The sequence below is a fragment of the Octodon degus genome, unplaced genomic scaffold, assembly GCF_000260255.1.
Source record: "Octodon degus isolate 3935 unplaced genomic scaffold, OctDeg1.0 scaffold00158, whole genome shotgun sequence".
Taxonomy (NCBI): Eukaryota; Metazoa; Chordata; class Mammalia; order Rodentia; family Octodontidae; genus Octodon; species Octodon degus.
Genome location: NW_004524734.1, coordinates 3,109,505 through 3,127,783, shown reverse-complemented (window position 1 = coordinate 3,127,783; position 18,279 = coordinate 3,109,505). Strand labels below are relative to the sequence as shown.

General features: G+C 38.8%; 1 protein-coding gene across 3 annotated transcripts in view; it reads right to left on the bottom strand.

Annotated features, from left to right (window-relative positions):
- Nucleotides 1–18,279, bottom strand: part of Ube2k (ubiquitin conjugating enzyme E2 K) — a 74,281-nt gene that overhangs the window by 10,617 nt on the left and 45,385 nt on the right. For 2 of the 3 annotated variants that reach the window (XM_004642643.3, XM_023702795.1), the window contains one exon: nucleotides 12,738–12,820. The exons of the other annotated variant lie outside the window; for it this stretch is intronic. In XM_004642643.3, the coding sequence (XP_004642700.1) occupies nucleotides 12,738–12,820 (83 nt within the window). The remainder of the gene's footprint in view (nucleotides 1–12,737; nucleotides 12,821–18,279) is intronic. 3 annotated transcript variants of the gene reach the window in all.

Sequence of the window (18,279 nt, the reverse complement as noted above, 5' to 3'; positions counted from 1 at the left end):
CCAAACTGAGATGGCAGTTGAGACTGGGTGTGGTAGTGCAAGTCTGTAATCCCAGCACTTGGGAGGCTGAAAAACAGGAGAATCACTAGGAATCCAATCTATATAGTGACACCCTATACACTCTGCAGACCCTGTCCTAAATTCATAAAAATACATAAAATAAAATTATAGGAATGGAATATTTAACATTTACCCTTGGGTTGTTTTATCTTGTCTTTTTGAGACAGGGTCTCACTACAAAGTTCAGGCTGGCCTTGAGCTCACTTTGTAGCCTAAACTGATCTCAAACTGCAACATTCCTCCTGAGTGCTGGGATTACAGGCACAGGCGCCACTACACCCAACAATTTAAAATGGTTACTTAGTACTCCAATGGAACTCCCTTATGCCCACACCCAATGCTGGACATAAATCCTAGGGCCTTACACTTGTTAGGCCAAGTATTCTACAGTTAAACTCCACATACCGACCATGCAGATTTTTTTTGTTTTTGGTGTTTTGATATGGGGTCTTGTTATGAAGTTCAGGCCAGCACTGAATTCACTATGTAGAGCAGCCTGGCCTTGAATTCTTGGCAATCCTCCTGCCTTAGCATCTTGGGTTCCAGGACTACAGGCATGAGCAACTATGTCAAGCTAGACCTTCCACACCTTAAAGAGGCCTAATTTAAAAATCTACAGTATGAAACAGAATCTAAAGTTACAGAATCTTAAGTTTTAATAAAATTTCTTTCAATGAAATGTACTTGAACAGTAAATAAAAACCTCACTGAAAAGTAGCTCATACTAAAAGTTATTAAACACTGTCACAGGTTATTTTACATTAAAATAAAATTATGAAAACATGTACAATAATTCTACTTTACATCTTTTTTTTTTTTTTTTTTTGTATTCAGTACAGGGTCTATAGGGTCAAACTGCACAGACTGGACTTGTAGTGAGTCTCCTAATCACAGGGCAAGTATGGCACACCAAGGATTGAACCCAGTTCCTGCATCTGCCTAAACAGGCACTTTAATCCACTGAACTATCTGGCTGGCCCTTACTCCACATCTTAACAACTCCTTCCTAACATTACAAAGCCAATCTTATATAGCGCAACAAAGCAATAAACAAATCAATTCAAAATGGGTCAAAGTCCTACAAGTATAAAGTAAAACTAGAAGAAAACATGGATGAAAAGTTTCATGAGACTAGATTTGACAGTTACTGCTTGGTTATATAAAAGGCACAAAAAACAGAAAGTGGAGAAAATGGCTATGTTAAAATACAACCCATGTAGCTGGGTGTGGGGCACGTGCCTGTAATCCTACCACCCAGGAAGCTGAGGCAGGAAGATCATGGCAAGCTCAAGACCAACAACCTGGGCTACAAAGTAAGTTCAAAGCCAGTCTGCACTACTTATTTATAGAACCTTAAGTTTTAAAATAAAATTTCTTTCAAAGAAATGTACTTGAACAGTAAATAAAAACCTCAATGAAAAGTAGCTCAAGGTCTCACTTAAAAGTGTGTGCATGCACACACACACACACACACAATACATCCCACATAATGGGGAGAAAATATTTGCAAATCATATTATTTGATAAATGACTAATCCAGAATCTTAAGCACTCATACAAGTCATCAATAAAACAAAAAAAGGGGGGTTGGGGAGGGCAGTCTAAGCACCTGCCTGGCAAGCTCAAAGACCCAAATTCAATCCCTGGTACTTGCATGCCATGCTGAGGCCCCAGAAACCAAGCCTGCGATTCTGGCCCCAAATCTAGGTGTGGTGGTATATGCCTATAATTCCAGTGCTGTGGAGGCTGAGGCAGGATCACTACAAGTCCAAACTACATCGTGAGACCCTACATCCAATAAAAAAATAAAAATAAAAATAAAAAAAGATTTTAAAATGGGCATGGGCAGGAGTTATATGTAATTTATTGGTAGAACACTTGCTAAAATGAGTAAAAGAGGCTGAGGCAGGAGGACTGCAGCAAATTCAAGGGCAGCCTGAGCTACGTAGGAAGTTGTTCTGTTGGGTACTGGGAATCACAGGCACTTACGCTGCTGAGCTATCTCCCTGGCCCTACACAGGGAATTAAAGGTCAGCCTGAACTACACAGTAAGACCTTGTCTAAGAAAACAGAAAACAAAAAGCCCACCCCAAATAAACAACAACAAAGAATAAAGCCTTGGGCTTGCTGATTTCTGGTATGTGGATGGGAGGTCTCAATATACATTTGTCCAAAGAGATATAAATGATGGTCAAGCATGTGGAAACATGTTTATCACCACAACTCACTGGGAAAATGCAGAACAAAACCAGTTATATCTTGGCCTAATACACCTATTATTTAAAAACAAAAACCAAAGAATCCAGAAATTAGGGTTAACCTAGGATGTGAGAAAAGTCTAACTTCTGTATGTTGTACAAAAGAATGAAAATGGGACAAACACTACAGAAAGAGAACGTCAGTTCCTCACAAAATTAAGCACAGCACTGACATGATCCAACCATTCCACTTCTGAATACGTCCTCCAAAACATTGAAAGCAGGAACTCAGTTATTCATACACCCATGTTCACAGCACCATTATTCACAATGGCCATTAAGAGGAAAGTAGTAAGTTTCCATCAATACAGGAATAGGTAAACAAAATGCCTAGCTTTTGCACACATATACAATGAAATATTATTCAGCCTTTAAAGGATTCTGTAGAGTTCAGTGCAGGGTACCTACCTAACATACCCGAGGCCTTAGGCCCCACACCTTCAATCTCAATACACTGGAAGGCTGAGGGAGGGAGTCTGAGCCCAAATGATCAACTTGGTGAAACTCTCTCCTTAGATAAAAAAAGGGTTGGAGCCATAACTCAGTGTGAAGATCAGCCATGCACTCAATTCCCAGAGGTCATGGTGGTGGGAAGAGATGCTGACATACTACAACAGGGATAAACCCTGAAGACACAATGTTAAGTGAAATAAAGAAGACATAAACTAGCAAATGTTATATAGTTCCTCAGGAGGTTGAAGCAGGAGAATCATTGTGTTTGAGGTCAGCCTAAAATAGGAAGACTGTCTCAAACACACACACACACACACACACACACACACACACACACACACACACACAAAAAGGAAAAGGAAATTGCACTAATATAAGACAAACTACAATTCTACAAATAAAAAGTAGAATGATGGCTGCCAAAGGCTGGGAGAAGAAATGAAAAACTGTCTTTATTGAGCGGTTGGGGTGGTACAACACTAGACACTGAACTGAGGGCCTTACCACCTTTTTAAAATTTGAGGCATGAACTTACAAATCACTAAGTAGACCAGACTGGTCTCAACTTAGCAATTCTGCCTCAGCCTGTCAAGACTGCTGGGATTATGACGGCTATGTATGAAAAGGCACACTTGGAAAAGCTGTAAAATCAGGATAGTTTCAGTGCTATAAAACGAAGAGCTCCAGACACTGGATGCACAACAATACAAACTCACTTAACATTATTCAACCGTATACTTTAAAAACAAGATGGATTTTGGTTCTTTCTTCCACAACCCCTTAAGCTCTGCCCTTACAAATTAAGCTTGGCAGAATGGCTTTTGCAAAAAGACAATGATCTAAGAATATATCAACACAACACCCAGGAGGTGAATCTTGAAAACTGTGCCCCTTGTGCAATCAGGGAAAACTGGAAAGTTTCCATGAAAAGGGAACAGCACTCCAGATGTGTTTACCATACTTGACAAAGCTGCCTAGGCCAAGGTATGGTGGCACACAGAAATAGATGGATCCTGTACTACCCAGTGAGTGAAAGGGCACTTTACATAAACTACATGGTATGATCCTGTTTCAAAAACAAACAAAATCAATCTATAGGGCTGAGGATATAACTCAGCGGCATAAGCATCTGCCTAGCAAGAGCAAAGTCCCAAGTTTAATCCCTGGTACCTCAAAAAATAAAAATAAAAAATCAATCAATGGTCAACAGTGACGAGAACTGCTGATTGTCAGGTAAAACTGTCAAAATCAAAGGAAACACACAAAATTTAGTTAAGACAGTAATGTTTACACTACTTGTTCTCACAAGTACAGAAAGGCAAAAGGGAGGGAGAGGTGGAGAGGAGGAGAGAGAGGAAAGGGGGAAAAACAAGGAGGAAAGGAGGGAGGGAGAGCCAGGAGTACCTGGAGAATTACAAGTTTGAGCTCTGCCTAGGCAACTTATAGCTTAAAATTTAAAAACAAGATAGGATGTAGCTCAGTGAGAAAGCCCTGGGGTCAATCTTCAAAAGGGGTTAGAGATGGTATATGTGTGGTTCAAATGGTGTCTCTGGTGTCAACTGCCTGTGATCCCAGTTACTTGTAAGGCTGAGGCAGGAGAATCCCAAGTTCAAACCAGCCTGGTTAATTAATTAATTAATATTATTATTATTATTATTTTTTTTTTTGCGGAACCAGGGATTGAACTCAGATCCTTGTGTTTGCCAGTCAAGCGCTTATTCTACTGAGCCATCTCCCCGGCCCCCCCAGCCTGGTTAATTTAACTGGAGTATCTCAAGAGAAAATTTTTGTCCCATTTATAGTTTTGAGACAAGGTCTCAGTATGTGGTGCAGGTTGGCCCTGAACTTGCTTATGTACACCAGCCTGGCCTGGAACTCACAGCAATCCTTTCGCCTCATCCTCCTGAGTGCTGGGATTACTGGCATGCATCACCATGCACAGCTCAAAAAAATTTTAAAAAGGTATGGGAATGCTACTCAGTGGTAGACTACTTACCAGGCATTAAAGAGATCCTACGGTTTAACCCTCAGCATAGATGGCGGGGGATGGGGGTGGGGGTGGGGGTGTGTAAACTCTTGCCTAGTGATTCATTAGTTTTTAATAAATTTTCTTTCTCTATAGGCAATGTCTTCCTATTGTGAAGATGCAAACCACTACAGACCTCTGGGGTTAGCACTTCAAGAATTAGAAAATACCCATGCAGAAAGCTCGTGTTTCCACAGTCCTAGGTGGTAATATCCGTTAGGAGATAAAGTACCCACAGTGCATTAGTGACATTCATTAACAGCTAACATAAAAATATTTTAAACCAATTTTTTTCTCTTTTTAAAAAGGGCATTTTTATGGTTTCTTTACATGCCCCTGGCTATTCTCAAGGGCAAGCCCTCCTTTTTTTCTTTTTACTTTTTCATATTTGAGTCTTCAGGCCCATACACGATTTGCTCCCAACCTTGTATGGTTTGTAAACTTGTCCAGAAATCACACCACTAATGAAGTACCACAAAACCATAAATAAATGTTTACCACAATCTTTCCTTTCCCACCTTGGAACTGCTACTAAAACTCATGATGTAGAGATGGCCAGATAGCTCAGCAGACTAACATGCCTGCTTAAGCAGAGTGCATAGCCAGGGTTCGATCCCTGGCAAGCCATGTGGCCCCACCCCCAGGGTGTGCTGAGATGGCAACTGAGACTAGGCATGGTGGCACATGCCTGTAATCCCAGTGCTTGGGAGGCTGAAAACAAGAAAACCACTATGATTCCGATCTACGTAGTGAGATCCTGTAGTCCCTGTACTAAAATACACTAAAACATAATAATAAAAAAGAATAAAATCAGAATGGGTACTCTGGATGAGACAGAAAATGAAAACATGTTTACCAGAGTATGAGGTTTCTCGGGATGTGCAACAAATTGATTCAGAACACTGGAATTTCATTCTATTCCATTCTTCTGGTTTTTTTCTTACCCCTTCCTGTTTCAGTAGCCCCCACCACTGCTGGCGCCCCCATAAAAGCAAGTAACTAATCCTAGAAAGGATCCTTCACTTATATGGAAGTTTGTTTTCTGAAATATCACAGCTCCACTGATATTTTTCTTATTCTTCAAATTGGGCTATACAATATTCAGAATGCTTGCATTTGAAAGCTGGAAATCCCTGAACTTTGAATTAGTGTCTTGTTTTCACTGTTTTTTTTTTTTTTTTTGTCTTTAAAAAAAAAACTAAACTAAAGCTATAATGAAAGCTTGTAGATTAAACAATAAATTTCTAAAATAAATAAACAGGGATGAGGAGATGGCTCAGTAGACTAAGCACTTGCTTGGCAAGTGCAAGGGCCTGAGTTCAATCCCCAGTTCTGGAAAAAAAAAAAAAAGTTAAAAAAAAAATAAAAGCTAACAATCTAAAGTTAAACATTCAAAAAATGGCCTGCCTCAAGACTAAATGGAAATGATTAGGAGCTATAACTTTATATTCAATTCACACTAGTCCCCAAAAGTGCTCCCTGCCATAGTGCTGGGGTCAAACATGGGGTCTCATGCATGATACATAAGCAATGTACCACTGAACTACAACCTCAGCCCAAACAATCTCAAAACAAAAAATTACTGTTTCCATCATGCTCAAAAATTGTCATAGTAAATAAACTGTTTTGTAGGATGTTTTAAATCATTAATATCCACTGTTTGAAAAGAAACAGGGGCTGGTGAGATGGCTCAGTGGTCTAAAGCACCTACTTAGAACAAGCTCAGCTAAAGCACAGGGACCACGGTTCAATCCCCCAGCACCAAATGCCAGCCAGCCACGCCCCCTGGTGGGCTGAGCTGGCCACACACACACACACACACACACACACACAAATAAATAAAAATATAAAAAAAAAAAGAAAAGAAACAAATGCAGAATTTTAAAAGGCTTACAGGGACAGGGATATAATTTGGTGGCATAAGCACCTGCCTGGCAAGCACAAGGTCCTGAGTTCAATCCCCAGTACCAGGGGAGGGAAAAAAAAAAAAATCAGAATTTACTGGGGCCAGGGAGATAGCTCAGTAGAGTAAGTGTTTGCTTGACAAGTGCAAGGGCCTGAGTTCAGTCCCTGGTTCTGTCACATAAAAAAAAAAAATTTACTAATGTTACAACCAAGAACATGCACTTTTATTCCACTTATTTTTCTTTTTCCAAGTAATGAGGAAACACAGATTGTAGAGATTTTTAGATCTCAGTATATAAAACCAGATCATATATTAAAATACTGATTTTTTGCCAAAAGGCAAAAATATAAAATGTTAACCAACAGTGTACCTTCATAAGTTACTGTCACCAAATTAATTCTGGCCAATTCTCTAATCAATAAATAATTAACATGGCTGCTTAAAAAAATCAATTAACACCAGGTGTGGTGGTGCAGAACTGTAATCCCAACACTCCAGAGGCTAAGGCAGGAGAGCATTGCTTTGAATTCAATGCCAGTCTAGGCGACATGAGTGAGTTTAATCAAGCCCAGCCCAAACCATACAGTGTGAGACCTTGTCTCAAAAAAAAAAAAAAAAAGTTAAGAACTTGGTAGGCCCATACCATGCAGAATAATCATGAATAAATTGTACTTTTTCTTTTTAATGTTTTTTAAAATTTTATTTGTGTGTGTGTGTGTGTGTGTGTGTGTGTGTGTGTGTGGCCAGCTCAGCCCACCAGGGGGCGGGTCTGGCTGGCATGTGGTGCTGGGGGATTGAACCGTGGTCCCTGGGCTTTGCTAAGCTTGTTCTAAGCAGGTGCTTTAGACCACTGAGCCATCTCACCAGCCCCTGTACTTTTTCTTATGGAGGATGATCAATAATCCACATTCATTACCTCCATAAAATTGTTGAAAATTAAAAAAAAAAAAAAATGAATATATGTGAGAAAAAAAAAATCCACATTCATTTAAAATACTGAATGATAGCCAGATGTGGTAGCACACATCTGTAATCCCAGCACTCAGGAGGCTGAGACAGGAGGATCACTGCAAGTTCAAGACTACCCTGGGCTACAAAGTGAGCTCATTCATGGCCAGCCTGAACTGCATAGTGAGACCATGTCTCAAAATGACAAACAAATTAAAATACTGAATATTTGCTGAAAATAGTAACTTTTTTTTGTTATTACAATCTAGTAAGACACAAGTAGTGTAAGATGCTATACTGCCAGGCAGTTTTTTTTCATATGTATTTTCTCATATAACCACCACCTATATCAAAATGTAGAGTTTTTTTTTTTCTTTTAACTAGGAATTGAACTCAAGACCTTGCGCTTGTCAGGCAGACACTGTGCTGCTGGGCTATATGACTGGTCTTTTTTCTTAAGTTTTTTGACATAGGTGTCACTCTGTTGTTCGGGCTGGCCTCAAACTTGGAGAGATCCTACGACCCCAGACTCCTCAAGTGCTGGAAATATAGGTATGTAATCACACCCAGCCACAATGTGTGTAGAGTATTTCAAGCACTAAAACACTTCATTCTCATCTTCCTTCACAACTCCTACATACTCCCAAGTACTGTCCTATCACAATAAACTAGTTTTAGCATATTCTGCATTTCAGAATGGAAATAGTGTTCCAATTTCTATTTTTACCATAATATATTCCCAAAGGTACATACTAAGCAGCTGAACCACATTTGCATACAGCTATGTATTTTTTTTTTTAAAGCTATATGTTTACAGGCATAATACAGTGCTATTGGGATATGGATTTTAATTTGTGTTTGCCTGGTGATATAATAATGATAATAATTTATGACATAGCTTAATGAACAATTACACTGTCTGTTTGCAAAATGCTTGTTCTACAAGTCCAGAGCTAGGCTGGGGAGAGTGAGACAGACAAGAGACAGAAATATTAGTCAATTTATTATTTTCAAGCACAGGTGTCCCAAATTTCTCAATGCCTGTGAAATCTATTCCTCCCATCTGTGTCTGTCTGTCCATCCATTTCTCTTATCCATTCACCCCAGGAATTTTTTTTTTTTCAGAACCAGGAATTGAACTCAGGCCTTTGTGCTTACCAGGGAAGCATTTATTCTACTGAGCTATCTCCCTGGCCCCAATCCCAGGAATTGAGCCCTATTCATCCATCCATCCCAGGAACTGAACTCAGGGCCTCAAATTTGCCAGGCGGTTGCTGTGCTGCTGAGTTGCACCCTCAGGTCCTCAACAACATTATATATTTTGTTCATCAAATTCCAGTTCCAAAGCCTAAACACTGACATTCAAGCATGGATATACTTGCATAGATATATACTTTATGTAAATTGTATCCAACAAAAAAAGAATGGAGAAATACTACTTTATGAACACCCAGGGGCCAGTGAGATGGCTCAGTAGAATAAGCGCTTCCCTGGCAAGCTCAAGGGTTTGAGTTCAATCCCCAGTTTCGCAAAAAAAAAAAAAAAAAAAAAAAAAAAGAACACCCAGTCTCACCTCTTTTATCTGCTGTCTTTGCTATCTTTTCATATTTCAATTGAAATATGAACCACAGATGAATCACCACTGTCTCATTATATACAAACTGTACGCTTGCAGCTAGTTACAGGGAGATAATTAGAAGTAACATTACTGCTGGCTTAACACTGAACAAAATGAGAAGTCAGTGGGAAAGCAGAAGTTTGAAAGTTTTGTCTGTTTGGGATGGAGGTGGTGTGTCATTCTGGTATACAAATTAGCTCAACTAGGGCAAGTTCAGTAGCAAGGAGGGGTAAGGCTACCACCCACCATCCAGGCAAGACAGTGGACTCTGGATCAAGGTAATAGCAATAAACCTTCTGATAAGATTTTGGAGGTTTCACCAACAGATTTACAAACTGTGTACAAGATACAAGGCAAAGTAAAAACAAGATGATGATGACATTTTGGGCAGCAGTAACTTCAAGGATGTAGCAGCCAATAACTTGGATGTAGAAAGCTATGTAAAGAACCCAAGTTTAGATTAAGGGAGCAGCAACTCAGTTTCTGCCATGCTTGAGATGTTCATTAAGGAACTCAAATACAGATGCTAAAAGGCAGAAGGACAGGAGTCTAGAAACTCAGGAAGATGAATCAGTGAGCTGTCAGTATATAAGGAAATTATATAATCAGAAGAGCTCACCAAGGGTATAGATGAAAAGAAACAGAAGGTGAAGACTTATCGCTCCAGCTTTCTAATGTAGGAAATCCCATGATACAAGGAAAGAACTAATTAGGAAGTCGGGGAACAGCCAAGAACAGAACTGATGTCCTAGTAATTAAGTGGAAAGAGAGTATCTCTACTATGAAAAACATGTGTTCAACGCACTGATTCACAGATTTATAAAGGTTCTTGGAAATAACTTTATTGAAAAAACAGTGAGGCACCAGGGAATGCTGGTACCTGCCAGTAATAAGCCAGCTTGGATTACACAGGGAGACAGTATCTTAAAAAATAAAAAATGGGAGGCCTGCCCCTTAGCTCAGCTCTTTAAGTGGCTGCTTCAACAAAGCAGTCAGGCTCAGGTTGCTGTGGTTCATCCCCACAACTCAAGCTAGCCAAACCTGCCCTGAAGGCATTCGGAGCAAAATAAATAAATAAATAAATAAATAAATAAATAAATAAATAAATAAATAAATTATGAGGTCTACTATTTCAATATATTGGTAAAAAGTCATAGTCTTCTATGATAACCATACAAGACAAGTTTATTCTATACAGGATTTACTCAGATATGATAGAATGGAAAAAGAAACCAAAAAACTCTATTCATTTAGTCACTAAATAAACCAATTTATCTGCACACTAAATACTGTCATTCCTGTTTCATCGTTTTCAGATGTCATTCTTTTCCTCTAAGAAATCAAACAGGCCAGACATGGCGGCACACACCTGTAATCCCACCACTCAGAGGAGGCTGAGGCAGGAAAATTGCTACAAGTCTGAGACTAGCCTGGGCTACAAAGTAAGCTGAAGGCCAGCCTGAACTGCATAGCAAGACCCTGTCTCAAAAAGTCAAAAGGAGAGAAAGAAAAAGGGAAGAGAAGGAGGAGGAAGAGGAAAGAAGGAGAGACCAGAGACAGAGACACAGACAGACAGACACAGAGAGAGATCAAACATATGAGCCAGGCATGGAGGCACACACTTACAATTCCAGGACTCAAGAAGCTCAAGAAGGATTGCTGTGAGCTTGTGGCCAGCCTGGGATACATAGTGAGTTCAAGGTCAGCCTGGACTATCTAGAGAGACCCTGTCTAAAAAAACAAAACCAAAAACAAGAAATCCCATACCACAGGGCATGGTAATGCAGGTCTACAGGCTCAACACTTTGGGATGCTAAGAAAAGACAAAAAATTCAACTCTAGCCTAGAAAACTTAGTGAATACCTTGTCTTAAAAATTAAAGACGAGGGGCCGGGGAGATAACTCAGTAGAGTAAGTGCTTGTCTGGCAAGCGCAAGGGCCTGAGTTCATTCCCTGGTTCTGCAAATAAATAAATAAATAAACTAAATAATTTTTAAAAAAATTAAAGAGGAGGGCTGGGGAGATAGCTCAGTAGAATAAAGTACCACAAAAATTAAAGAGGGGAAACAATAATTTAAAAGGGGCTACAACTCAGTACAAAAGTCTTCAGTTCAATTCCCAGTAGTAGGCAGTAACTCTGGGGGGGGTGGAGGTATGAGCTTGTGGTGGGTGATGGGAGATTCTAGTACCAGTATGCAATTTTCCGATTAGATAGCCAAGATAGGTCCATTAAATAGTCTTGGCTCTATGTATCTTTACAAAATGTTACTCTATTTTCTTTTGTTGTTCTTTTACAAAAAGAGTACAATTGGAGGAAACAGTCTTAATATATATTCACTTAATCTTCTAATTTTGTCTTCTGCTGTTTTTTTTTTTAAACCTCACTTAGTTTTCAGATCTATAAAACCATGAGCTAAATAAAAGCTACCTTCTTGTCTATACAAAACAGCAAAAGAACAGAGACCAGCTAATTTGGACATGGGCATACAGCTTTACAAATGGAGAAGGGCCGGGGAGATTGCTCAGTTGAGTAAGTGCTTGCCTGGCCAAGTATAAGGGCCTGAGTTCAATGCCCGGTTCCACAAAAAAACAAAAACAAAACAACAACAAAAAAACCAAAGAGCTAGGATCTGAACCTGATAGCTACCAAGTAGAACCTCTTAAAGCACTACACTTCTAAAATCAAATCAGACAAGTAAAAGTTCTATACAAATGAAGATATGTATCACCTACACAAATACTCCTTGGCATGTGAGAACCTTAGCTGTGCTCAAGGAATAATTAAAAACCTTCTAAGTTTGATGTTTACATTCCATCTAAGTGGAAGATGATCACTTCAATACTTACTTTTTACTTTATGCTTATGAGTGTCTTCCTGAGACATCAAATTTATAAAAAAAAAAAAAAAACCCACACAAAAACACAAATAAAATCTAAGACTTCCTTAAAATGTAAAGCTAGCATCTTAAGATTACCTAGTACATGCCTACTAAACATATATATAGATATTCATCTATCTATCTATCTATCTATCTATCTATCTATCTATCTATCTGTATTTTTTTTTTGAGGGGGGTGTCAGGGTCTCAACATGTAGTCCAGGCTGGCCTTGACCTCCATTGTATAGCTGTCCTCATACTCCCAGCGATCCTCCTGCCTCAGCCTCCCAAGTGCTGGGATTATACACATCCACAACCATGCCTGGCTTTAAGTACAGATTGTGAACTCAATTATAACACTTTTTTTTTGTGGAACCAGGGATCGAATTCAGGCCCTTGCACTTGCCAGGCAAGTGCTTATTCCACTGAGCCATCTCCCTGGCCCTATAACACATTTTAAATTATGTACTTATAAGACACTAACCAAACAAAATATGTTTTCATGTTCTGTGAAATTTATACATCTAACATTCTCATAATCCTGGTATTCCTACAAGCAAAAAGAGAAAGTGATTTCAAAATCTCTTACCATTGATCTTTCAGGATATCCAAACAAATAGCCCCTGTGACGGAACTAATATTAGGATGCCATATTTTAGTGATAAACCGGACCTAGAATATAAAGCACACTTGAGTTCTTAAGTAACAAAAATAAAACAAAGTTCTTAAATAAAACTACAAGAAAACAAAATCCTCAGATGATCAAGGTGAAGAGCGTGTGAAGCAAATCATTCAGTAAGTCATATGTTATTACTAATATAAATTGTTAAACCTTTTTAAAAATTACCTTAAGATACATCAAACAATTAATGTTTTCAACTTACCTAGCATGTCACATGCTATGAGAAAAATTAAAGACTAAACTGCATTTGGGTAAAGAGTACACTGAATCAAACTATAGTCAGTGGCACCTTTCTTAGTGGGAACCAGCACACAGAATAGGTTCAAAGGAAAAAAGAAAAATTAATGCATAGAAAGACAAAAAACAAGTAGCCACAATAATCTTAAAGTGTGTGCACAATTTTTTCTTAAATCTTTTTTCTCGGATACCCCAACAAATATTTGAAGACCTATTATTGTATGTCAGGCACTGAGCAGACACTGAAGCTTTGAATTTTAAGAAACTTAGCAAAAACCAAATTGCTAGTTAGCATTATAGAAAATGCAAACTCACACAAACTGATACTAGATTGTAAAGTTCATAATCACCTATTTGTGTAGTGTAGATTAAAAACAAGTAAAACAGCTAACTCTATGAGACCACTATGAAACCTAGTCTACATGTTCTACTCATGAACTTATAAGGACTACTGTTGTTATTACCAAATGGGTACCTTAGTTCTACGCATGATTTTGGCAAACCACACTGGAAAAAAATCATCCAGGGGGCCAGGGAGATAGCTCAGATAAGCACTGACCTGGCAAACACACACAGGGTCCTGAGTTCAATCCTCAGTAGTGAAAAAGAGAGAGAGAGAGAGAGAGAGAGAGAGAGAGAGAGAGAGAGAGAGAGAGAGAGAAAAGAAAAACAAAAAAAGAAAAGAAAAAACAAAAAACAAATCCAACTCACTGGTTAAGTTCAATGTAGAACCAAATTTCCTTTTTTTTTTTTTTTCCTTGCGGAACTGGTGATTGAACTCAGGTCTTGCACTTGCCAAGGAAGCGCTTATTCCACTGAGCCATCTCCCCAGTCCCCCAAATTTCCTTAATGGGGAAATTTGGTTTGGCTCTGGTCTAATACAGTTTGCAACCAGAAGAAGCACATGTGTGAAGAAGTACATGAACTGAAGTCCCACTATAGTGACCACATGAGCTCTGTGACCAGAGTTATATTTTACTTTATTATTTTTTACTTTATTATTTTTACATAGACTGGGTGTTGCAAAATAGACGAGGCTAAGCCTAAATTTGAGCTCCTTTTGCCTTACTGTCTCAAGGAACTGAGATTATAGGTGTGCATTACCATTTCCAACTCCTTGTGATTTGTTTATACTATTAACTCTATGTTCTTTCTTCCTACTACTATTACTCAGTAACTCATTTAACATGGAAAAGCACATTAAGCTAACAACAACTTTAAAATACCTAAAACTAATAGACACTTTTCGCTTCTTCATTTAAGCCATGTTTGATCCTTTTTCACTCATAAAATTAAAAAACTTATCATTGATCCCTTCTATTCACAGGACCCTCTCAAAGATTGACTCTTCACCTTTGTTACTAATCTTCATTATTGTCTTCTACTTTGTTCCTGCCAATCTACTCTCCACATTAAAACTAGGTTGACTTTTAGAACAGATGTGATCTGTGTTACTATTCTGTTTATGTCTTTTTATGACCTCTCAATTCCTTCTATGTAAGCCAAGCCCTGCCCATTTCAGCAATACCAGGGATTGAACGCAAGCTTCACATAAACTGTGCATGTGCTGTTATATCACCACCCCTCCTTTTGTTTTATACAATCTTTGAGATGGGATTATGTAAACTGCCAAGGTTGGTTTTTCCTCTCTCCTCTCCCCTTTCTCTCCCTCCCTCCGTTTTACTCTTTTTGATACAGGGTCTCAATATGAAGTTCAGGCTGGCCTTGAAATGATCCTCCTGCCTCAGATTGCAGAGTACTGGCATTACAGGTGTGCCCCAAAACAATCCTCCTGCCTTGGCTTCTGAATGGTTAAGATTACAGGTATGAACCACTGTTGCCTGCTTTGGCCTACATTCTTAAGTAGGCCTATACCTTCTCCACCCTATATTATACTGTCCAAGTCATATTCAAATTTATTTTTTGCCTCTGGCCTTCAAGGATGTTTATTTTCTCAATAATGTATTTTGGACCTTTATTCCTCTGCCCTTGGCTAATTCCTACCTAACCTCCAAGCTTCATCTTTTCTATCACTTATTACTAACCTATTCCCACAACACCCTACTCTTTGATTTATCATAATACCACACTTCTACAATCTCTGCCTTGCCAAGTGTGTTAGTACAGAGCAGTAATCTCAGCACTCAGAAAGCTGTAAGGCAGGAATGCATGAGTTCAAGGTCAGCCTGAACTACAGAGCAAGATCTTGGCTTTAAAAATAAATAAATAAATAATAGGCCTCCCTATAAAAGCCTAATTTTTTTTTTTTTTAATTTTTTAGGGACGGGGCTAAAGGGTGTTTAGAGTCTTATTACTAGATCAGATCCACCTGTTTACAGATTCCCAAGAGCTGGATTTACAGGTACACACCACCACACCCAGTCTCAATTGTGGTCTCAGTGTGCCCCAGGGGTAGGGCCAGCACAGCAGGCCCAAGGAATCCTAGGTTCCTGCACTTGCTTGCAGGTGCTTTAATTCATTGAGCTATTTGATCCAAACCCTAAAAAAAGGTGTGTGTGTACATGGAGGGAAATGGTATTTCTTCCCAATTTGTGTAGATTTCTACAAAAAAAGGCACTCCATCCAGTCAGGCTTACCAGGGCACCTCCAGAATCTTAGCACTTGCCTTACACAGAACTATGCACTTAATACTGTGGCAAACCTGTTACTAGAGAGATAATGTACCTCTCAAAAATAGTCCAGGTCAAATAAGATACACAGTAGCATAGGGCTTAGGTATAGCAAACCTTTATTACAGATATAACCACAAAATTCACGTCTTAATTACCATTCACTGAGTTCACAAATACAAATTAACTATTGCTGTTAACTTCGGTAACTCAAATATCACAGCATTCTGTAACCTTAAGTGGAATATTTTCAACAATACTGGAAAGTAAAATTTTAGGGGTTGGGGAGATAGCTCAGTAGAATAAGCGCCCGCCTGGCAAGTGCAGGGTCCTGAGTTCAATCCCCAGTACTGCAAAAAAAAAAAAAGAAAGAAAAAGAAAATTTTAAATTACTACTAAAGATGCCACGAAGTTTATCTTAGGCAAACAGATCAATCTGAAGATTTGTAAACTGTTAGCTCGCCTCCATGCCTTTGGTGCTGGGCATCCATCAAACCCAGAGTCTGAGGGATAGTTGGCAAACACTCTACCATGAGCCATACTCTCAACTCTGTACTGTATCTTCTTAAGAAGAGTGTTCCATGTGTATGGTTCTCTATACATACATCTGCAGAACCAAAGACATATCAGAATGGAAGAGATTATTAAACTAATTCTTATACTATGCAATCATCTACAGAATAAATGAATTTAGAGAGGACCCAGTAAACAAATTCATGCTCATGAAATGAGAATGTAGCTCAGTTATTGAATTCTTGCCTGTAATGTGTATGGTCCTGAGTTCAACCCCCAGTGAGATAGGAAGGCAGGAAGTGACAGAGGGCAGGAGGGTCCTCCAAGAGGACATCCCACTATTAGAAGTGACAAAAGTAACTATTTTATGAGCAGTTTTCATGTGACCCTAAGTGTATCCTCTATTTCTTTCTGCTTTATCATCAACTCTCTCTTTTGTAGGCTTTTAACTCCTTTGTTTGGTTTTCTCTAGAATTAACATTAGTACTCATATTCACAGAATACTCCTATTATTCTCTACCCAACTCATATTCATTGTAATCCGCTACTTCATCCAAGTCCTACCATTCTTGACCCAAATTAACAAAAATAGAGAAAAAGTACTTGACAGAGATGAAGTGTAAGAGCAAGTAACAATACCATAATAAGCATCATGACCTATGTGAATCCTATTTGGCCCAGATTACAGAGCAGATAAAGGCTGGTTTACTAGAACACTTACTGATAATAATTCAAGTCTCCTTGTTGTCATATGCAGAACAGTGGCTTATCTAAGAACTCTAAAATATTCACTACCTGAAAGGAATGCACAGACTACCCAAATACCTGAATAGTATTATATATATATTGATTAAGCACCAAATGTTACCAGACTGGAATAAAACTAATAATGCCTAATTAACTACAATGGCAAGCTACCACTGACACTCTTAACTTTTCCTACAGACTAGATCCTATAATTCCACATACACCTTAGTTCAAGAAACACTGTAGCTTTTACTTTAGGTAGATATGACTTACTATTTCCATAAGGGACTTCTAATCCCAAGAGTAAAACTCAAAAAAAAAAAAAGTGTAACTCAGCACAGACTGGCAATGCAGGCCTACAACACTAGCACTCTGGGAGACTGAGGCAGGAGGATCTGAAGTTCATGCCCAGCCTAACCCACTTAGGAACTTGGAGAGTTCAAAACAAAAAGCAGGGACTGGGGATGTAGTTCAGTGTAAGGGCTTTGGGTTCAATTTAGAATGCCCCTTTTACCCAAAAAAAAGATTGTGTCTCAAGAATATTACATATAAAACCAAGCAGTGGGTGGGGATGGTTTGAAACCAGAGTATCTCCCATGCTAGATAAGCACTCTACCACGGAACTATACTCCTAGACATTTTAAACTTTATTCTGAGATGGAGGTCTTGCTAAATTGTCTGGGCTAGCCTCCAACTTGCAATATTATTTTATCCTCCCAAATGCTGGGATTATAGGCATGTGCTCCCCTACCCAATTTTGTTTGCTTGAATTCCTTCCTTCCTTCTTTTGTACCTGGAACTAAACTCTCAGGACTTTGCACTTGTCAGGCAGGCAACCCAACTTACTAAACTAGTTTGTTTATTTATTTATTTTTTAAGGTTTACATTCTTCAGTATGATTCTTCTATAACAGCTATTATTAGTTACAAGAACGGTCATAACCCTAATAACCATGAAGCTTTATATAACAGGAGGGTGTTCATTGAAGAGCTTATCCTCACTTTGTTCAAATTTTTGAGAGGGGGTCCCCCCCCAACCAGGGATTGAACTTGGGACCTTGCCAGGGAAGTGCTTATTCCAATGAGCCATCTCCCCGGCCCTGTTCAAAATTTTGTACCAGATATTAATTCCACAAAACTTAGCAAGCTATTTGTATTAATGTTCTTTTTATTTTAGTAAGGCAGCATTTCTGAAAGATACTGTATACGAATTATGTCAGAGCTGATCTGATTAAGATATGTGGATGTGGGGGCTAGGGAGATGTCTCAGTAAAATATGCACTTCTCTGGCAAGTGCAAGGGTATGAGTTCAATCCCCAGTTC